The sequence below is a fragment of the Dipodomys merriami genome, unplaced genomic scaffold (genome assembly GCF_024711535.1).
Source record: "Dipodomys merriami isolate MVZ:Mamm:240054 unplaced genomic scaffold, mDipMer1.0.p SCAF_9, whole genome shotgun sequence".
Classification (NCBI taxonomy): domain Eukaryota; kingdom Metazoa; phylum Chordata; class Mammalia; order Rodentia; family Heteromyidae; genus Dipodomys; species Dipodomys merriami.
In genome coordinates this window covers 38,417,417-38,440,305 of record NW_027206512.1, presented here as the reverse complement: position 1 = coordinate 38,440,305, position 22,889 = coordinate 38,417,417, and the positions used below count along the sequence as shown (strand labels likewise).

General features: G+C 39.9%; 1 protein-coding gene across 4 annotated transcripts in view; it reads left to right on the top strand.

Moving 5' to 3' along the window:
* Positions 1–22,889, top strand: part of Atp10d (ATPase phospholipid transporting 10D (putative)) — a 69,856-nt gene extending 46,967 nt beyond the window's left edge. For all 4 annotated transcript variants that reach the window (XM_070013001.1, XM_070012998.1, XM_070013000.1 and 1 more), the window contains 9 exons: positions 950–1,134; positions 3,774–4,083; positions 6,325–6,401; positions 7,729–7,854; positions 11,138–11,338; positions 14,900–14,980; positions 16,302–16,406; positions 18,650–18,837; positions 20,869–22,889. In XM_070013001.1, the coding sequence (XP_069869102.1) occupies positions 950–1,134; positions 3,774–4,083; positions 6,325–6,401; positions 7,729–7,854; positions 11,138–11,338; positions 14,900–14,980; positions 16,302–16,406; positions 18,650–18,837; positions 20,869–21,187 (1,592 nt within the window). In that variant the 3' untranslated portion in view covers positions 21,188–22,889. The remainder of the gene's footprint in view (positions 1–949; positions 1,135–3,773; positions 4,084–6,324; positions 6,402–7,728; positions 7,855–11,137; positions 11,339–14,899; positions 14,981–16,301; positions 16,407–18,649; positions 18,838–20,868) is intronic.

Here is a 22,889-nt window from a genome sequence, read left to right as displayed (position 1 = left end):
CCTCAGATCTCAGCCTCCTGAGTAGCTAGGATTATAGTCTTGAGCCACTGATGCCTGGCCCATACTACCTTTTGAAACTTGTTAACCTTTTGAATTCCAGGATACTCCTGGGTCCCATTATTTTAGAAAATGAAATGATAGACATATTATGAAAGAACATTGTATAAATACTACATCTTATTGGCAAGAACATGCTTTGAAAGCTTACTCTTATCCTTGTATCATAGAATTATAAAATGTATAGTGCAAGATCACATAAATAAATAATACCTTTGAATCTGCAGATATTCATACCTGTAAGATAAGATTATTACCTATCTAGCCAAAAAAGAGAATAAGCAAGTTTGATGAACTTTGATGCTTCCCTCCCAAAATATTATTTTGCATTTAACTTTTGTCTGGATCTTCATGCCTTTGGATCTCTGGAAACTACTAGAAAAGTTCGTATAATTCAGGACTGAGTTGGCTAATGAATAAGATTCCTCCTCAACATCCTCCTCTTCCTCCTTCCCTGCCTCTTTTTTCTTTTCCTTCTTCATCCCTGTAATGTGTGTGTGTGTGGTGTGTGGTGTGTGGTGTGTGGGGTGTGTGTGTTGTGTGTGTGTGTGTGTGTGTGTGTGTGTGTGTGTGTGTGTATGATTATATTGGGGCTGGAACTCATGGCCTGGGCACTGTCCCTGAGCTCTTTTGCTCAAAGCTAGTTCTCTACCACTTGAGCCATAGCTCCACTTCTAGCTTTTAATAAGAAATAAGAATCTCCTAGATTTTTTTTTTCCTCCCCAGGCTATCTTCAAACCTGCATTCTCAGATCTCAGCCTCCTGAATAGCTAGGATTACAGGGACAAACCACCGGTTACTTGGCTTAATGAACAGGATTTAATTATAGACTAGAGGAGCTTAAGCCTGCTTCGGTTTCTTAAAGACCTTGTTTCACTTTGGTTGTCTCAAGGAGCTACTGGCATTGAAGACCGTCTGCAGGAGGGAGTCCCGGAGTCTATAGAAGCCCTTCACCAAGCTGGCATTAAGATCTGGATGCTGACAGGAGACAAGCAGGAGACAGCGGTCAACATAGCTCATGCATGCAGGCTCCTGAAGCCCGAAGACAAGCTCTTTATCCTCAATACCCAGAGCAAAGTAGGTATAATGAGATTGAACCAGTCCTTTTGTTTTTTAAGCCATTGGAGCATTTGGAATTAGACATATGTAAAAAGAAAGAAAAGCTGATAACCTTTAGCTTTTTGATATTTGTTCAGCCAGTGATCAGTGACAGAGCTCATATTTGGGAGGATGCCATAGTTTTCCTAAAGACTGAAAAAGTTAAAGAAGGCTTTCTCTGCATTATGTAATTAATTTTTTTGTCTGTCTCTACTCTCGATTACCAAGTATTTGACGAGCTAGCCCCAAATGACGTACATATCTTGAGACAGAAATCAGTAAATAGACTTTTTTTTAACAAGAAATAAAAGTAGTCACTCAGAACAATCATGCCCTCTAGTGATAATTTCTCTCTAGTGAGGGGAAATAATAGTTTCTATTGCAGTCAGATAAATAAGTATTTTTAAGAGAAATGAAAATAGGCTCACAGCCTGATAGTGCCCTCTAGTGGTAACTTTTAGGTACTGCTCCTGAAAATATCAAACTGGCAGAAATGCTTAAAACAGGTATGCTGTTTTTAAAGGAGAAAGAGTTTAACAGACTTGCGTGTAACCTATTTTTCTCTGGCTTTTTCTCCTGCTAACCTCTTCCATATGTGTCCCAGTCAATTTTACATGAGCATATTATTTTTCTCAGAAGATGCCGACTATACTTAGAGCAGTATTGTCCAAGACCTGTGCGTGTTTCTTTTTCCTGAGACGTCTTCCTCTTTTTCCCTCAGTAGTGGGATTTAGCCATTTGGCATCATTTTGGTGCATCAGCCTGTCTTGATTGTCCTAATGGATCTCATCTTGAGCTTGCGTCCAGGCTACCACAGTTGGCTAGCTAGGATTCTGTGGTCAGGTTTCCCTCAGGACTCCCTCAGGACTGTCCTTATTCAGTAGAGCGTGGCTTTTTCTTTATAGCTGAGTGTTCCAGGAGTAAATAACCACAACCACAGCTAGGACCCTGTACTAGAGAGAGGCTGAGTCCATGAAAATACTGGTTATGTTAGTCACTGAGAAAGGATAAGGCCTGAGTAGCTGGCAAATGCATGGCCTGCCACTACCCACGCGTGGGACTTCAGGACGCTAAGCCCCTTCCTGAACCTCTCCTTCCTTATCCATCATGTGAGAGTTGTGCCAGAGCCATGGGTAGCTGTGGTTGTTATGTGAAGCATTGTAAAGTGCTTTCCAGTGGCATCTCATACATCAGAGAGGGTCCCTGAGCATGAAATAAAAGTAATCAATGATGGTGTCTACATTTGATTCCCAGTTTTTTTTAAACATGAGAAAGTTCTTATGTTATCTTAATTATATTACATCATTAAGCAAACAATACAGAAAACTATTTTGTGATGGAGAGAAACTATGGTTTGAGTTAGGACTTTATGCTGTCTAGGCAAAGGCCTATTGCTTGAGGCACACTTCCGGCCCTTTTCGTTGTGATTGTTTGACATGGAATCTTTAATTTTTTTAACCCAGACTGGCCTGGATAGCAATCCTATTTTATACTTCTTGCCATAACTGTAATGACAGGTGCCTACTACTATGCCCAGCTTCCTTCCTTCCTGCCTTCTTGGCAGACAGGTCAGGATGCTAAATATTCTATAAGGCACAGCACAGCGCCCCAGGACTGAGGACTTTCTGATCCATATGTGACTGCCAGCCTTGAGCAGTCCTGCCTTAGGCTGTTTCATTTGTACGAAATAATAGATATTACAATGAAGAAAGGCCAGTTAGGTCTCTGGCATGGTTGTACCTGTTCTTTATCTTTCAAAATACTTCTTTGCTGCTTCTTGTTTCTTTCTTTTTCTGTTTTTCATACTTAGATAGGTTTTTTTAAAAAAATTAACTACATTTATTTTTAACTGGGCCCTAAAGCATAAGAAGCTTTACCTAGTAATGGCGTGCCATGTAAAGTTGCAATACATCCATGCTTCATACAATATCTAAATCTGATTTAGCCCATCTGTTTCCTCAGCCATTTGCCATTCTTTATGGTCAAAACAATTAAAATTATTTCTTCTAGCTTTTAATCTATTGATTCAGAGGTGTTTCTAATCAATCAAATCAGTATGATTATGCAATTTATTTACAAACAATTTAGGTTGGAAGACATTGAAAGCTACTAGTTAATAGCAACTGTAGATAATATTATTTGCTATTAATTGCTATTCCACATGCTTCCATGCTTTCCAGATAACCCAATATAATACAGTGAATACCATTTAGTTGAGTTCTCCAGATAACCCAATATACTACAGTGATTACCATTTAGTTGAGTTCTATCAATGGAGACTCAGTCACTGGCGTTTAAATGTCTTCCCCATTTTCCCATCACTACCTCTCAGGCCTCTCTTCTTAGTTAAAAAAGGACCTGACTCACGGAGCCTAATTTGTCACTTAGTGAATTGCTTTTGGAACCTTGGATGGGATGTCTGAAATCATGTCTGTCCATGTCCATCAGCTTTTGCTCCTAGGCTTGCAAAAGTGTAGCTACTTCCAAACCTTACATGGTTTCCAATCTAATGGAAGTGCCCTTCCTTCATCAGTTTACTAAGAAATGGCAGTGAAAAGCTGAGCTGGCTCTCCAATACCTCCCCAAGGCTAACAATCTGTGTCTCCTCTTGGTTCAAGGATGCCTGTGAAAGGCTGATGAGCACCATCTTGAAAGAACTTCAGAGGAAAGCTCCAGCTTCCACAGAACAACCATCATTAAATCAAGCGTTCCCTCGGCCTCCTGTACCTCAGGACTCAGGGCCACGGGCGGGACTTATTATCACTGGAAAGACCCTGGAGTTTGCCCTGCAGGAGAGTCTGCGCAGGCCCTTCCTGGAGCTGACTGCCTGGTGCCACGCTGTGGTGTGCTGCCGCGCCACGCCCCTGCAGAAAAGCGAGGTGGTGAAGTTGGTTCGCAGCCACCTGCAGGTGATGACCCTGGCCATCGGTGAGTGGGAGTGGAACCAAGCCTTCCGCCCCTCCAGTCTCACAGAACCCAGGGGCTGATCCTCTGTCTGTCCTTCTTCTCCATCTGTGTGCATGTCTTCCTTTTCCTCCTGCTTTCCCTCTGTCCACCTTTGCTCCCTCCCCCATCCCTCCATTCCTTTGCCTATATTAAATGTAGGCAATGTAGGCTGTGAGCCTGGATGCAGAAAACCAGACTCTTGGGGGAAATATTACATCCCAGGACTGAAAAACAAATCCAAGAGTTCTTTCACTAGGGAAGTTAAATTCAGGGACATGAACAACCCATTTATTTGTCTATCCAACATTGAGTGCCTTCTTTGTGCTAGGCTTTTTTTTTTCTACACAAGGATGATCCAACAAAATACCTTTTCTTAAGCTGGCATCAAATTAGGGAGCAGACAGTAGAACAAACAATAAGTACACATGGATGATACTAGAGAATGATAAATACTGATTTGTTGATTTTTATGTTTTTTATTATAAAAATAGTATACAGAGGGGTTACAGTTACATGAGTAAGGTAATGAGTATATTTCTTCTGGACCATTGTTACCTCCTCCTTTGTTTTTCCCCTACCATCCCTTCCCTCCCCACCTCCTCAACTCTCCCCAAGGTGGAGCAAGGTTAAGTGTGGAACATTGGGAAAAGTGGAAAGGGCTACTTGCCATTTACAATTGAGTTTTAGGAAGTGACACTGTGGCTGTAAATGGTAGAGCACTAGCCTTGAGTGAAAAAGCATGGGACAGATCGCAGTTCAAGCTCTACAACCAACAATCAGTCAATCAATCAATCAATCAACCAATAAATTCAGTTTTAGGGCAGAGACATGGAGGAAATGATAGGAAGCCATGGGAGATCTATGGGTCCACATTCCTGGTAGACTGGACAGCAAAAGTTAAAAGCCATGAAGGGCACTGTGCTTGGTCCAAAGAAGATTGGGGCAGGGAAGACTTTCCTGCAGGATAGTGAGTAGTAGATTAGCAGGTAGCGAGATCATATGATGTCTTGAAGGCCATGATTTTTGCTTAGTCTGAAGACTCTTTTCAGGAGAAGTGAGGGTTTAGAAGCATTGTAATGTCTCGTGTGTGAAAAATACATGTTGGACCGCAGAGATACAGGTAAAGAGGTCAGTGGTAGTCTGTGGAAATAATCCAGACCACAGCAAGGCCTGGGTGGGAGCAGGTAGGGCGGTAAGAAGTGGTCAGACAAGGAACATGGCTTGAAGAATTCACTGGCACCTTTGGCTGTTTGGCACCTTTGTTATATGAGAGAAGGAACAGCCAAAGGGGATGCCAGAGTTTTGTCTAAGCATAGAAATATGGAACTACCATTTACCAAGTTGGAAATGGAATAATTTGGGTTCTACATTAACCCATTAGATGTCTAAGTAATCATGTGAAGTACACAACTAGAATAAAAGTTGGAAAGTTAGCAATGAGGAATGGGCTAGAGATGGAAATCTGTGAGCCTATGACTAGTGACAGTGAGAGGTTTGATGCTAGGCTATAAAAGCCATTAACGGGTATGAATAAATGGAGAGGCATAATGTGAGATGACACTTGGAAATACTTCAGCATTTGCATGAGGTAGGGTAGAATTGTGTTCAGTTGTCTTGTGGAATAAACATATCAATGATTAATTATCCAAGCCCCCATACTAAGGTTATCTTGAAGCTGTAATCTCTGAGCTTTTTAATTACATTGTTAGATTGAGGCAAGTGCCGACCTTTGAATCAATCCTTGAGGCCAGGGGTAGAGAAGATGTTTTCCATCCATAAATATAGGTGTTTGGCTTCATCCTAATAAACCATATAGGCTCAAAAGCTCCCAAATCATCAAAATACCATGATTAGAAAACAGGTGAATTTGCCACTCAGACCTTTAGCATATAGCCACACAACCTTGTGCATATGAAGAATTAAAATCCAGCAAAGCAAGTTGAGGACAGAATAGTATAAACAGAGAAACGACCAGGTCTAGCTGAGACTTGGAGGTAGTGTTGGTAGAATGGAGAAAGGGAGACCTAGTCTGGGTAGGCACTGTAGCAGATTGTTAAGACAGGAAGTTAATCCCACTGGCAATGGGATGCCACGTTTAGTTTCTGCTTCAGTAGCTTCCAAGTCTCTAAAAAATGGAATAAACCTTGGGAGCTGGTCCCTTGAACAGTCCCTAAACTTTTACAGCTCTTTACTCCTTTCCTCTTTCTCGTCTTCCTCCCAAAGGTGATGGTGCCAATGATGTTAGCATGATACAAGTGGCAGACATCGGGATAGGGGTCTCTGGTCAAGAAGGCATGCAGGTGAGTAGATGTCTGTACCCACCCATGATCTTGACCTGCCCCTTGAAGGCAACCTTCTCCCTGGCAGAATCACTATGGCAAAATGAGGCTGGGTATGGTTAGCTAGGAGTAAGAGACAGGACCTTTAGCCACTCCTTCACTGGTTACTTCCTGGGTAAATATTATTCTATTTTTCTGGATAATTTTAAGGAACATTAATAAGTGAATCATGAAGTTTATTTATTAATTTTTTGTGCCAGTCCTGGGGCTGAGCGCTGTCCCTGAGTTTTTGTGGTCGAAGGATACCACTCTACCTCTTGAGCCACAGCGCTACTTCCAGCTTTCTGGTGGTTTATTGGAGATAACAGTCTCACAGATTTTCATGCCCAGGCTGGCTTTGAACCACGATCTTCAGATCTCAGCCTCCTGAGGAGCTAGGATTACAGGTGTGAGCCACTGGTGCCCGGCCTAGGAAATCATTTTGTAGCTCTGCAGTAATATTTTTTGAAAATTGTGATTCTGGAGAGAGTTACTAGGGTTTGAATAAAAGATACACAGATAAAAAGAGAAGGGACAATAAGATTAGGGAGGGTGGGGGGAGCAAAGGGCAAGAAAGATGAGAGCATGGGAATGAAGTCAGAGTATCCTATTTGCTCTGTGTATGTGTGTGTGTATGTGTGTATGTGTGTGGGAGGGGGTGGGTAAATGCTAGTAGAAAAATCTAGAATACAAAACTTAGGGCTCCCCAAGAATTAGATGAGGATGATTTGATAGAAGTTGACAGATTCAGCTACTTCTTTGCCTGACACGTTACACAAAGTAATGTGGAGTCAGGACTGCCCTCCTGAGAAGCAAAAGCATCTTATAATACAGAAGACAGTTCTTGCTGAAGGACCTGCTTTTGGGGGCAAGTCCGTTTGCTAAAGTTACATCATAAGTACCAACCAAAGTGAAATCTCATTTTAGTTGACCATATTAGAGGTGAATAGTAATGCCCGGGAATCTATTAAGGCTCTATGTTTGGGAGCTTTTACTGTTGCTGTTCCGTGTGTGTGTGTGTGTGTGTGTGTGTGTGTGTGTGTGTGTGTGTGTCTGTGTGTGTCTGTGTGTGTCTGTGTGTGTCTGTGTGTGTGTGTGTCTGTGTCTGTGTGTGTGTCTATGTGTCTGTGTGTGTCTGTGTGTGTCTGTGTGTCTGTGTGTGTGTGTGTGCACGTATGTGTGTGTGTGTGTGTGTATTCTCTTTCTGTGATCTACTTGGACAGAAGAGCTGGCTGTTTGTGTGTCATGATCAGGATGTCCCTGCTGAATATTCTGTCATTCAGGGTGGTTCTCCCCATTGCCCCGGCAGGCTGTGATGGCCAGTGACTTCGCCATTTCTCGGTTCAGACATCTCAGCAAGCTCCTTCTCGTGCATGGGCACTGGTGTTACACACGACTTTCCAACATGATTCTCTATTTTTTCTACAAGAATGTGGTATGTAACTGTAGAGAATTTGAACCTCCCCTTCCAGCCTTTCAATTCTGGGTTACGTTGGGGACAAAGAAGTGCTCTAGTCTAAGCTCACATTGATTTATAAGTGTTTTTGGAACTGCCAGGAGCAGTCTTGTGTCTTTCCTGAAATAATATGGGTGTGTGTGTGTGTGTGTGTGTGTGTGTGTGTGTGTGTGTGTGTGTGTGTGTGTGTGTGTGTGTGTGTGTGTGTGTGTGTGTGTGTGTGTGTGTGTGTGTTTAAACTGTTGACAGCAAATTACTAGGCCTGTCCATTTGCTAACATTTTTTCTCCCTATGCATTTAAATTCAATTAAGTCCTGTCTGGTTCACTTAAAATCCAATTTTTGACCTTCCACAAAAAGATTATGACAAGCAGAATTATGAAATGTGTAATGCTTTTAGTAGAAAATGAAAAAGCTTTACTTCCATTTTACTGGAGATAGAAAAAAAAATGCCCGTTACCAACCTGACATCTCCTGTGGTCTATTGAGGACAGATAGAGATGAAAACCTAAGATAATGTCAGCCAGCAGTTGGCTAGCACTTGTGACTGTAAGAGTTTTCTATCTAGCTTATAAAACCTATTTGTACTTGGTAAATACTTTTTGTGGTAAGAACAGAACTTTACTTCGATTATGCTACTTCTAAATGCACAGAATTTGACTATTTCTCTTCTAACTAGATGTTCTAACTTCTAATCTTCAGCCTATTGTATAAATTTAGATTTCTCTCAACATATCAGTCAATAAGTACAATGCATCTTGATCATGATCACTGCTTTTCTCATTCTCCCCCAAACCAACATCTCCCCACAATTATCCTGGTTTCATAGGATATGCATTAAATATGATGATTGCATTCTACTCCCTCCCTCTCTTCCTCCCCCCCCCCCCCACCCTTGACCTCTTCCTGGCCACCCCACACACATCTCAAGTACCAGCTTCCTGGTATTCATTTTGTTGGACTGTGTATTCGTTTTTCTAAGAAATTAGACTGTTTGAATTCTCCCCTGCTTACTTACTTTAGTTAGTCCATGTGTGTATACTTGCAAATGACTTCCCTATGTGTTTACTTGTATATTTATAAATTATGGGAGAAAGCATGTATCCTTTGTCTCTTTGGGCCTGATTTATTTCACTTAACATTCCTTTTCCATATCCATACATTTCTTTGCAAATGATGGGTAAAATTCCCTTATATATACATACATATATATACACACATATATACATATATATGTATATATACACATACACATACACATGCACACACACACACACATATTACATTTTCTTGATCTATTTGTCCATTGAAGGGCATCTGGGTTGTTTTCATACTTTGGCTATGGTGAATAGTGCAGCTAGAACATGTTGTGCAAGTGCCTTTATTGTATCTTGATTTGTATTCTATTGGATAAATGCCCAAGCATAGAATTGCTGCATCATAGGGTAGGATAGTTCTGTTTAGTTTTTAAAGGAACTTCCAAACTGTTTTCCAGAGTAATTGAACAAGTTTACATTCTCATGTATTAAGGTTCTTGCTCCCCCACAGCCATGCTAGCATTTTTTGTTGTTTGTATTCTTTTTCTTTCTTTCTTTCTTTCTTTCTTTCTTTCTTTCTTTCTTTCTTTCTTTCGTTCTTTCTTTCTTTCTTTCTTTCTTTCTTTCTTTCTTTTTTTCTTTCTTTTTGTCTGTCATGGGTCTTGAACTCTGGGCTCTTCAGCTCAAGGTTAGCACTCTACCACTTGAGCCACAGCATCACTTCTGGGTTTCTGGTGGTTAATTGGAGATAAGAGTCTCACGGACTTTCCTGCCTGAGCTGGCTTTGAAAACGAGATCCTCAGATATCAGCCTCCTGAGTTGCTAGGATTACAGGCATGAGCCACCAGCGCCTGGCACTGTTTGTATTCTTGATGATAGCTACTCTAAGTGGAATAAGATGGAATCCCAGTGTTGTTTTGACTTGCATTTCCTTAATGGCCAGAAATGTGGGGCATTTCTTCATATATCTATTGGGCATTTTTACCTCTTCTTCTGAGGAGTCTCTAGCTTGTACAAATACTCTTTAATTTGATCTTGACACTAAATCTTAAGATGGTGTAAGTTTCATTTGTATAGGAGGAAACCATAATTCTGAGAAGTTGGAGAAGAGGCTTAAAGTCAAGGAATCAATAGAAAGCATCTCTAGGTCTTGATTAAAAAATTCTTGAACCTAAGTCCAGTGTTCTTTTCTGCTCCACTTGAGAGCAAAGAGCTTTATCTCTATTGGGCTTAGTTTGAGGTACAGTACTGTAAGAAACAATGGAAGATGTGGGTGGCTGGCTTTTGGGGCAGCCAGTGATCCATGTTTGCCAGTGTTAGCATGAGAACCCCATGGTCTAGGGAACCTGTCCTTCCCAAGGAAGCTGGACAGTTGGCCATCTTGCTGACACTTGACCCATATCACCACGAAGAAATACTGTTGACCATTCTTTGTCAGGAACTGGGCTGTGTTCTCTTCACTCTGCCACTTAATAGCTGAGTCTCTAAGTCTCAGGCAAGTCCCTGAGTCTCTCTGGGCCTCAGTGTCTTAGTCCATTCAAGATACTATAACAAAATCCCATAGCTGGGTGGCTCATAAACCACAAGAGTTTATTTCTTATATATCTGGAGGCTGGAAGTCTGAGATCGGGGTGCCAACATTGTGGCTATCTGGTGAGGACCCTAACTTTTTGGTGGTATGCTCTTATGGTAAAAGGGAACAAGGGCTAATCCTATCCCTGAGGGCTTGAAAGTGAGTATCAACTTACTTCCCAATGGTCCCATCCCCAAAAGCCATCACAAATTGGGGATTGAGATGAATTTTGAGACGTGCACAAATGTTAGTCCATTATACTCATTTTCCTCATCTGTAAGGTGGGAACAATAGCAATTCCCACATAGTTATGATTCAGTGGATTACTTGTGGAGCACTTAAAGCTATTTCAGCCTCACCTAGTATGTGGGGTGGGGTGTGTGTGTGTGTGTGTGTGTGTGTGTGTGTGTGTGTGTGTGTGTGTGTGTGTGTGTGTGTGTGTGTGTGTGTGTGTGTGTGTGTGTGTAGGGGAAATTCATTTAAATGTTTACCAAAAACTAACAAATGGAAGGTGTGCTGTATTCTTCCATTTTGGAAATGATGAGAGATCAGAGAAGGGTGGTCATGCAGGTGAGAATGGCAGTATGTGGGCTGTGTGGTCAGGACACACATGGCTGTTTCTAAGCTCTGAATGTTCCTCTTTGTGTCCCTAGGCCTATGTGAACCTCCTTTTCTGGTACCAGTTCTTTTGTGGGTTTTCAGGAACATCCATGACTGACTATTGGGTTCTGATCTTCTTCAACCTCCTGTTCACATCTGCTCCTCCAGTCATCTATGGTGTTTTGGAGAAAGACATATCTGCAGAGACTCTCATGCAACTGCCTGAGCTGTACCAGAGTGGCCAGAGATCAGAGGTAGGTGTGCAAACAAACATATTTACGATCATACGTAGCCTAAGTATTTTCTAATTAGCTCATATACTATCATTTACAGTGAACTATTGAAGAAGTCTGATTGTTTTCACTATACAGACATTGCAATAACATATTAAATTACTAGACCAAGATATAACCACAGTTAAAATGTGTGAAAAGTCATAAGCCTATACTTACTAGAAGAAATCCAGTGTTTGAGATCTTACAATTAATGATACATAGCATTTATTAAACCCCTCTATGTTTACCAACTAGTCAGCCTTCTCTGTTGCATTTATCTTCACAAGAACATGTTGAGACAGAATGTAGTATCATTCTCATTCTACATTGAGGGATCTGAATCCCAAAGGCTTTAAGTGATTTTGCTAGAAATTCCCCATCTAATGATAGAGCCAGTATGTATAGAAACCATCCCTGTCTGTTTTTGAAGCCCAGGTTCAATTCTTCAGGTTCTGCTGTCATGTGAAATGGAAATGATCTTATTGGCTCACTCTAAAAGCAAGCCCCACCTCTCTCCTCTCCATCTGCCTCTGATACCTCACTCCCTCCTTGTCTGTTTCCTAGAAGATTATGTATCGGTTCATTCAATAAAGTCATTGTCTGAAAACTCTTGTTTCTACTTTATCTCACTGAACAACCAACATTAGGATAGCACTTAATGAAAATGTATGTAATGTCTAGGTTCTCAGTACTTGACAGACATAAACATAATCCTCAAAATATCCTTGCATGGCAGATGCTGTTACTATTGGTATTGTGTTGAGGAAAGTCAAGTGCAAGGAGTTAGTCATCTTTGGTCATTTGCTCTTGGCATGAAGCTAGTGGGTGGTATGGTTGAATCCTGGCTCCAAGCCCATGCTGTCTGCCTTTATGCTTCGTGACAGGAAGAATTTTGATGGCCAGAAATGTAGTGTTGCTATAAGAACACTGTACGGATTAGCAAGGGCGGAGATGGACAAGGAGAATTGAGATTGTTTCCAGTTGTTGAGCCTTGTTGTCATTTCTTGGTACACATTGTTCTGTGGAGCTAGCCAATGTTATAAGACATAATAGGTGGCCGATAGCTAGCATGTTGCTATTGATAAAAGCAGTTTCAAAGAGACCCAAAAAAAGTTTTGTTGGCTTTACTTTCCAGAATCTGTCCTTCCTTTGAGCTTGACTTCCAAACAATTCTTTTGTTTTCTGCATGGCTCAATTCCTAGCTTTGGTATCATGATGCCCTCTTTAGTCCTATGGAATCTCCTCCTACCCCCCATAAAAGGGAAGAGATCTTGGAAAGTTCACAGTAAAAGCATTCCCTTCCAAAAAGTAATAATCCCTTATTACCTGCCTTTCATCATCCACATTCTTCTGTCCTAGATTTAAATTTATGTTCAGATGTATCCTTTAGTTTCACAGAGATCCCCATGAGTTAAACCCTTCAGTTTGTCTTTTGACTCATCTTGACTTTTTCTATGTGCTTTTTCACATGGCTGTGGAGAAGTTATGCTTTTTATCTTTCAGTCTACATTTTTTTGTTTTATTTTAGCAACCCCAGAATACAAAATCATATTTTAACTTATCTCCAAATTCTTGTCCAGTGGCATTTAGGTTGCCCCTCTGTTTCTCACACCTTCTTTTCTACCATTGAACAATGCCTCTTAGATTGTATGGCCACAGGGATGAAGAATGACAGATGGACTGTCATCCTTTCCAATGAGCAATAGTAAAAAAGAATACAAAAGGAAATAGATTGAAAGTTAATCTTTGTCGCTTTGATTTTGGAAAAAGGACAGAGAGATAAAAAGAGATCCATGTAAAAGTTCCAAGTGTAGTATTTTGAAGAATGGAAGAATGCACATGAAGAATTTGTATATTTATAAAACCTTGTTCTTTAGCAAACAGACACTTTGAAGGAAGTTTTAGTCTCTCTTTGTATTTGGAAGAAAACAAGACTAGCTGTCTAGCCTGATTAAGAAAAGACTAGCTTAGGATAATAATAGATCTAGTTCCATTTTTATTCATGGCGCACAGGGCTAAAAAAGCCGTAGTCCTCAGAATCCATCTCACACACTTCATCATTCAGAAAATGAGCTCTCAGACGAGAGGCTGCTGTTTCTCCTTGATCTTTCTATTTATTTCTGTAAGCTGTGGGTAGGAAGAAGTCTGGATATGGAATCTTACAAGAATAGTACCAGGCATCATTAGCTCTGTGTGTGTGTGTGTGTGTGTGTGTGTGTGTGTGTGTGTGTGTGTGTGTGTGTGTGTGTGTGTTTTGTTGGTACTGTGGCTTGAACTCACAGCCTTACATGTTTGCTTGTTTGCTTGCTCAGCTGGCTGGTGCTGTACTACTTGAACCATACCTAAGTCCAACATTTTACTGGTTTACTGGTGATGGAGTGGTAGAAGTGACTGAGTAAGCATCACTTTCCTACTGGTCTGTAATTGCACTATGAGGTGGTAATGGTTAAGCCTGGAATTTGAGTAATGAAGAATGGCCCAGGACATAGAATCCTTAGAAGGGAAAATAGATGAACTTTAAGGAAAAAGTAGCATGTTCATAGAGAAGAATAAGTTCATATTATGCGATAATATTCATAAGAAATGAACCTGAAAAACTACCTGGTGGGTAGACCAGGCAGGATCCTATAGTCATGGAAAGAAACTTTGATTTGTTAAATTGTAATAAAAGCTGAGTACCGGTGGCTCATGCCTGTAATCCTAGCTACTCAGGAAACTGAGATCTGAGGATCACAGCTGGAAGCCAGCCTGGGCAAGAAAATAAGTGAAACTCTTATCTCCAAATGGAGCTGCAGTTCCAGTGGTAGAGTGCTAGCCTTAAGCAAAACCAGCTCAGGGACAGAGTCAAGGCCCCGAGCCCAGGACCAGCTCAAAATAAGCAAACAAATAAATAAATAAAAGTAATAGGAATCATTGGACTGAATAGAAGGGGACCCATTTGATTAGGTAGGGGATGTCATAAACTGATTTACATTTTTAGGAAACCATTTTGCTAGTATGGAATGTTGGAAAGAGTAGAGGAGGAAGTTGAATGGCTCTTCAGTCATCCATAGAGTTGGTGGTAAATTGGAATGAAGGAGAGATGGGTGGGTTTGGAGAAGCTTTTGAATAGTATTGTGTTATCAATAGGAGGAAAAGTTCATACTACTGGCTCTTCTTCCAATAAGGGCTGGGACGATAGTCCACTAGTAGAGTATATAGGATCTAAGTTCAATCCCTAGCACTAAGATAGTAATAATAATAATAATGATGATGATGATGAAAAGATCTGGCTATTGAAGTAGATTTTAAATGGATTTAATAAGTTGATTGAGAGTCCCTTTAAGGATTTTTTTTTGCTATGCTCAGTTGTGAACTTTATACATTCAACTGCCCTTACTCTTCTATCACTATCTCATCTCACCTCATTTTATGAATGAGAGAAGGAAGCAATAGTTTTCTTTCAGAGAAGCAGAAATGAATTCTGCCTTACGTTGGTTCTTGACTTTGCTCTGACCCTGGCTAATCTCACTCCTTGTCCAATATGTGTTTCATTTCCAGGCATACCTACCCCTCACTTTCTGGATCACCTTGATGGATGCCTTTTATCAAAGTCTGGTCTGCTTCTTTGTGCCTTACTTTGTAAGTCTTTGTTTGCTCAGGGTATTTGTCATTAATGAATCAATGATGCTTCATTATACTTTGCTTTTGTTATCAGCTTATGGAGGAGTAGATTGTTCATATCATCAGATTATTAATTGACTAGCAGATAACTTTCCAAATGTATTAGGCCATGTATTAAATTAACTGATCCTCATTGAATTGTCTTGGGTCTTTTGTTAACTCCGACCTGCTTACTAATTTTGTCAATGAATTGAATAAAATTGAATTCTTGACTATATAATTAGACTAGTCAGAAATCAGAAGCATAGTCAGAATGAGAAAGCTTTTTTTAGTGAGTGTTGAGCTAATTCTACCAGGTAACTTCTGGAGAATTCCTCTAATTACTCTCTCCCAAACTAATTACGTGTGCTACAGATAGAGAATGAAAATAATAAGACAAAGCAAAATTGTATTTTTTGGGGGGGCGGTCCGGTCATGGGGCCTGAACTCTGGGCCTGGGTGCTGTCCCTCAGCTCTTCAGCTCAAGGCTAGCGCTCTACCACTTGAGCCACAGCACCACTTCTGGCTTTTTTCTTTTTGCTTATGTGGTGCTGAGGAATCGAATCCAGGGCCTCGTGCATGCAAGGCAAGCGCTCTACCACTGAGCCACCTTCCCAGCCCCAGCAAAATCATATTATAATTAATTTAAAAAATTTTAGACCCTTATAAGCACAAAGCTGCATAGTTCAGCCGGCTGTCTACATACTGCTTGTTCCATCATCGATAGTGTTTATGGAAGTACAGTACTGAGAATAATAAAAGATAGTGTCTATTAAGTTATCACTCTTTGTTCTTTATTCAAATTAAATCAATAAAATTAACCTTACCAGAATACTCTACTTCAAGAGGAAGGTAGACAGGACAACTTGAAGTGTATACACAAGGGGACGGTGAAAAATCATAAAACTGGTCCATCATTTTGACACATTTGACACATTTGAGGGCATGATCTATAGAGAAGAGAGAAGGAGGAGAGGATTTTTAGTTAGGAGAGGTATGAGCTTAGAGTAACCATAAAAGCTGCTTTAAGTATTTTTGTAGTGGAACAAATTTGGTATGGCTGATGAATCATGATTCAAAATAAAGAGGAATTCCAAGTGGAAAGTTCAAAAATTAGATGGCCTATCTGGGAGACAGTGATATCTTTTCTAGAAATACTCATTTGCCCTAAGTGGCCAGTTAATAGGAACATTGTAGAAAGTGCTTCCGCCCCTGTTCAGTCGTAGATCAAGTGGTGTTTCTCCCGCCATTGAGCACACACCACCGTCCACGCTCACCAGCTGCTGTTCTCTGCCTGTAGACCTACCAGGGCTCAGACATCGACATCTTTACATTTGGAAATCCCCTGAACACAGCTGCTCTATTCATCATTCTCCTCCATCTGGTCATTGAAAGCAAGAGTTTGGTGAGTGGCTTTCTGTCTCTGTCTTTTGTTAGCAGTGACCCTGTTAAAGTTCAGGCCTACAAGGTAAGTGCTTAAGAGAACAGTGATGATACTATGGAAAATGGGTGGTTCAGGGTTACTCTTTTTTTTAAATTTTAATTGCACTGTCAAGGTGATATACACAGGGGTCACAGTTACATCAGTAAGGTAGTGAGTACATTACTGTCTAACTTGTTACCCCTCTCTCATTTTTCTCTGTTTTTCCCCTCTCCCTCAATTCCCACCACCACCCAAGTTGTACAGATCATTTCCAACATATTGTCTTGTGATAATATGTTGCATAGGTTGCCCCTTTGTCCTTTTTCTCACCATTTTGTTGTTCCTCTTCCCTTCCCTAGCTCAGATAAACGTGTATGTATAATACACAGTTTACCAACATTGAATACAGTGACAATAGGGGATAAACCATAGGGGGGCAAACCACAAAAGTAATGTACTACATGATTTCAAGGTTACTCTTAGTGATCCTTGACTGTCATTGTATTCAGTACTCAGGTTGATGTGTGGCTGGGGTAGCTACCTCCCTTTTACTGGTTGGTTTTCTACCAACTTTTTCTTGTCATCTACTTCCTTGTATTGCTTCCCTTAAATGTGTATCTGCTGTGAAGCCACTGTCTCATTTGCCAAAAACCACATCTTACTACAGCTGGAGAAATAAGGCCCATATACAGTTGAGAAGCCAGAAAAGATAAAAAAGAAATCAGTGTTCACATGATGAGCTTAATCAAGGAAGTACCTAATATTTTCTGAGCAGTTTGCACATTTTATCAAAAACGTGAGCATTCTTTGTGACTTGAGGGAAATCTTTGCCAGATGAGAAAGAAATCAGAGGAAACTGGATCTTGTTTGAAAAGTATAGCACTAGGATAAAAAAGATTCATAAAGGCGCCGTTTCCCTAAAGAGCCTAGCTCTGCCATCAATGGTACGTACTGTTGTGCTAGATGCTTCTCTAAATAACACTGACCGCTGACTACTGTATAATATAAAGACAGTGTCTTTGTATGCTTCTGATTATATGGAAGAGGAGCTGTTTGATGCCATTATGTTTTGTCACAATTCTTGATAATTGCATTATACATCAAACGACAGATCAGACTCCACATTCAACACTATTTATTAAAACAAGATGCTTATTAAACAAGATGTTTGATAAAACAGAGCTACTATTACATTTAAAGTAATGATTGGCTTTATTTTTCAAAATTAGCTTATTTACTTAACTAGTGAGCCAGTTTGAAGGAAAACATTAAGAAAAAGGATTTAGGTAGTTGTATATGGATATGAGGATGGCTAGATTGTAATGTGACACAGAAAAGATTAACTTTTGCTCACAGGAAGTTGGCTGATATTCCTGAAAACTCTAGAAGCAACTGTTCTCAGAAAGATGGTTCAGTGTCCCAGGATATTATCCCTGAAGGAAATGTCTTGGTCAGTGTGATAAAAAGGAAATCACATGGAAATTTGCACATCGATTCTTACATAATCCTAACGTGAAAGTAATATGTATCACTTCCTAGTCATATTTCATTGGTCAAAGCATATGACATAGCCATGCCTAATTTCCAGAAAGTAGGAGCTACAATCCATATGAATGCTCACTAGGGGAGAGAATGAAAGCCTGGATGATAAATTTGTCTTGTCTACCATGAGTAAAAGGCTATAATTTTTACATCACTGGATTAAGGTATTACCTCAATGAAGAAACAGACCCATGAGAGAAATAAATAGAACCCATGAGAGAAATAAATAGAAAAGGAAATCCATGATGGAAAGAATGACATTGGTTAAGATGCACTGTACTCACAAATTGACAAGTAGGATTGAAACCCCTTTGTATAGCTACTTTAAACATGATTTTAAAAATCAACAGTAGCCAGGTGCTGGTGGTTCATGTCTGTAACCCTCGTTGAGATTTGAGGATCTTAGTTCAAAGCCAGTACACAACCAAATAAATAGGCAGTAATACAAAATGACATAGTCAACAGAATTACCCATCTGACATTTGGTTTCATTTTACAGAACTCAGTCAGTGTCATGAGCCATTTATGAAGGTTACTCTTCTCCTGGCTCTGCGGTACTTTGTGTTTGGCTAGCTAAGATTCACTCGGTGCTGAGATGGGATGTTCTCTTAAATGGAGTGGATTCTGCCAGATTGCAGCACCCCATCCATGCATGTTCATCTCTCTGCTTTCTTGTCTTGCAGACTTGGATCCACATGCTGGTCATCATTGGAAGCATCTTATCTTATTTTTTCTTTGCCTTGGCTTTTGGAGCTATGTGTGTAACTTGCAACCCACCATCCAATCCCTACTGGATTATGCAAGAGCACATGCTGGATCCCATGTTCTACTTAGTTTGTGTTCTCACAACCTTCGTTGCTCTTCTACCCAGGTAAGGAATTTGTCCTCTCATTAAGAGTATAGAATTGTAGGCTTAGAATATATCACACAGCTACCAAGAATGGACACTAGACCATACTGGTAGGTAGTGAGGAAATCAGTGAGTGTGGGCCAGTTAAAATAGTTCAGCAGAGAACAAAAACAAAAGAGTAGAAGGGTCTAAGCAAACTGGAAAATAGGTTTGTCTAACCTTGTTCACAGTTCACAGGAAGAAGGCAGTTTTGCTTCATGAGATTATTTCAAGGACCTAAATAGCTTCTTCTATCTTTTTGCTCTGCCATCTCCCAAGTCCTTGTCTTGGAGTGTATTTTTTTTTAACTGCTACAGCAGAATACCACAGACTTGGAAAGTTATAAACAGTGATTTATTGGCTCAAATTTCTGGAGGCTGAAGAGACAGGATGAAGGCATTGGCAGGTCTGATGACTGATTGCAAGATGGTACCTCAAAGAGCACATTGTCACCCAGCAAAAGTAATAGGGAGAAGCCATTCACGAGGGCAGAGCCCTCTTTACCAAGAGTCTAAGCACTTGGTAAAGTCCTTCTCCCCTCAGATAGTTACACACAATGAGACTAAAAACTGATTAAGAGGAGAAAGGAGGGAAGCTAAGAAAGGGTAATTACAGATAGTATGACTTAGGTCCAAGTACATTGTATGAATGTATGTAAAAATCACAATTGATTTTATGCTAATTATTTAAAAAATTAACCTGAGTTTTAGAAAAGATAGATAATCAAACTTCAGCAGGATCATCTACACCAGAAGAGATGGCTTTAGTCAGCGTATCCAGGTCCTCACCCACCAAGTGCACAGGAAGGGCAAGGAGAGAGAGCGAAGGGAATGCAGCTTCCTTTCTTTATTCTTTTTGTGGTGGCAAGACCCAGATGTTGTGCATGATGTTGCTACAATCCAGTTAATGAGAACCCAGGTAGGTAGTCTCAGAGTAGCTAAAATCCAAAGGTTTCTAAAACAAACCAGGTAGCCGGGTGCTGGTGGCTCACACCTGTAATCCTAGCTACTGAGGAGGCTGAGATCTGAGAATCGCAGTTCAAAGCCAGCCTGGGCAGGAAAGTCTGTGAGACTCTTATCTCCAAGTACAAACACTTTGATATTGATGTATGTCTCCTCTAGAAGTTCATAAGAAAGACCCACAGGGTCCCTACGTGATGATTATAGTTATAAGCTTATCAAAACCAATGTTACACTGAGATATTTCTGAAATGCTCCTTTCTGTGACTATCTGTCAGAGTTAAAACTTATTAGATGAATTCCAGGAATTGGTAAAGAAATGTAGGAGGAAAGCAATTGAGAAAAAAATAATAAAACTCTTAATCCCAAATGAACTAATTTGAAAGTTCTCAGATTTAGGAAGTTCTAACTAAGCATTGTTAAAGTAGGAGATGGACTGTTTGGAGTGTTCTCTGGAAAGAAGGTCAGAAGCAGAGATGGACAGCCTTTTCATTAGTGAAGATCAATGTGTGAGTCATAGATCCTCCAACCATGTCAATAGCTACAGGAAAGCTCTAGGGAGGGAGAGTCCTCTTTTCTGATGATGGAAGTATCAATGGTATATATGGGAGACTCAGAAGTTTTTTTAGATTGTTTCATCAGTATAAACATTGCCAGCTTGTCTTAGAAGAAAACATTTGTAATCACTCATTACAGTAACCTTAGGAAAATAAAGCAAATAGCTAACTTAAAAAAAAACTTATATGCCAACCCTCTGCCTGACTTGTATGTATTTTCTCACGTAACATTAACCCTATGAGATACATTCATACATCTGGTTTATGTTTAGTTAGCAAGGACTTATAAAGTACTTACTCTTCTCTGGGTGTTTTATTAAGCTGAATTTATCTCATATTATTTTAATCTCTACTTTGTGGTATACTTGCCCATATCCCTTTATCTCAGCTCCCAAGTGGCCCTAGACTCGATTACTTTTTTATTTGGTTAGCATTTGTTGTGGGTCCTGCGATAAATTTTAGGTGACTATAGTTCTATGATGCTCTTTGTAACCTAGGTTTCTCTATCGAGTTCTTCAGGGATCCCTGTTTCCATCTCCAGTTCTGAGAGCTAAGCTCCTTGACAGATTGACTCCAGAGGAGAAGACCAAAGCTTTCAAGAAGTGGAGAGAGGCCGTGAAGACGCATCAGGTGACATCCAAGAATGCTGACCAGTCAGCGGGCGAGTCAGGAAGAAGACCTGTCTCTGTTCCTTCTGCTGCCTTCCCAGTGAAGCCAGCCACTTCTTGTACTGTTGAGCAAGGAGACATATCTCTATGTGAAACTGCTTTAGACCTTGGCCACTCTGAAACTGAGGCTGGACCCTCAAAGTTTTAACACAGTAGAATAAGCTTTTTAGAGTTGCAAGCATTTTTTTTCCCCTGGTTAATTAGAGGTAGTAGTCTCATGGATTTGTCCATCCTGGCTGGCTTTGAAACTTTGAATCCTCTAATCTCAGCCTCCTGAATAGTTAGGACTACAGGCATGAGCCACTGGTGTTGAGCTACAAACATTTTTTTTTCAAGTTTGGAAAATGGATTTTGAAGCATCTCCACAAGGTGAGGGTTACTTGTATTTTTCTATAGGAGATATGAACACAATTGTAGACATGGGAAAGCTAACACAATGGCTGTAAATGTGTATTTGTATAAACATCTGTAAAAGAGGGGTACGGTTTGGCCCGAGGAGTGATAGATTTATGAAACCTTTTGCTCTTTGTAAAGGCATTTAAATTATGTTAGAAATGAAAGTATTGTTAAGGGGATTCATTTGAGATATATTAATTTTATAGGCAAGTCTCATTTCTTTGGAAAATGCTTTACATGATCAGCTTCCAATCTAAATTTTCTTTAGGGGAAAAAAGTATTTTTAGATGGATTAGTTTAGGACTCAGATATTTCTATATGAAAGAAATGTTAAGAATGGTTAATTTACAGGTTAGAATTCCCAAATTCTCAGTCAAGAGAAGAGCCCTCGAGAATTCTCCTGTGCAGATGTAGGCCAAACAGGCAGAATCACTAAGCCTGAAGCCCATTTGGCAATTTCCTATATTCTAAAACCGACAATAGCCTCATCAAAATGAGACAATCCATTTCAACACAATCTTCCAGAGAATGTTTGAGGTTTCATAGTTTTTACAGTGTCCCACAAGTATGGATTGAGACTAATATGAATTGTACTCAGGGGTTTCCTTGAAGTTCTTGGAAAAACTTAGTGCATTTGAAAACGTGTCCATAGTATGTTTACTTCTGTTACAAATCATGTGTGCTGGCTTTACCTTGGACCAAGTTCATAGGTCATGGCAAAAAAGGCCAGGTGCTATTATAAGGTCATATATTCATATATTCATCTTGAAGCTTTTTAAAAAAAATTCAGTGTCTATTCATCTGAAAGTTACCCACTCACCAATTATCTAGAATTTCTTTTATAGGTCTCTAAGCTAATGTTCAATATCTACATCAATGTCTTATTAGTGATTATTGAGCTATTATTCTCAGGGCTTAATCTTTTCCCTGCTGCCTACTATCCTGATCCAACATTTTTTGTAGCCTTTTGTTACTGTTATAATTGTCTTTTATATACAGACTGATTTCTAGAACTTTCAAAATCCCAATGACTAATGGAAGTTGCTTTCTGCTTCCTTAAGAGTTTTTTTTTTAAATAAACTATTTAATAAATAATGTATACTGAAAAATTGTCATCACTCCTGTAAACATGTCTGAATCCAGATATAATTGGTTCTGGACTTTAGAAGGCAAATCTCAAAGCACACATATTCGTCTTGCATGGGATAAATCACTGGAGTCCTGTCATTTATCAGTGGCATTCAGTCCCTGAACTCTTCATTCAAGCTCTGATCAATGAAAACACTTAGAGCTATAATCACTTGGAAATAAAAGGTAAGAATTGAAGACCAACCTAAAAAATAAAAAATAAAGGTCAAAAAAATAAAAGAAAGGTCAGTTTCTAAGATGTGAGTTATCCACACATACAAATAGGCAACCGTTAAATTTTTCAGGTAATGGGTCTGAAATATTGT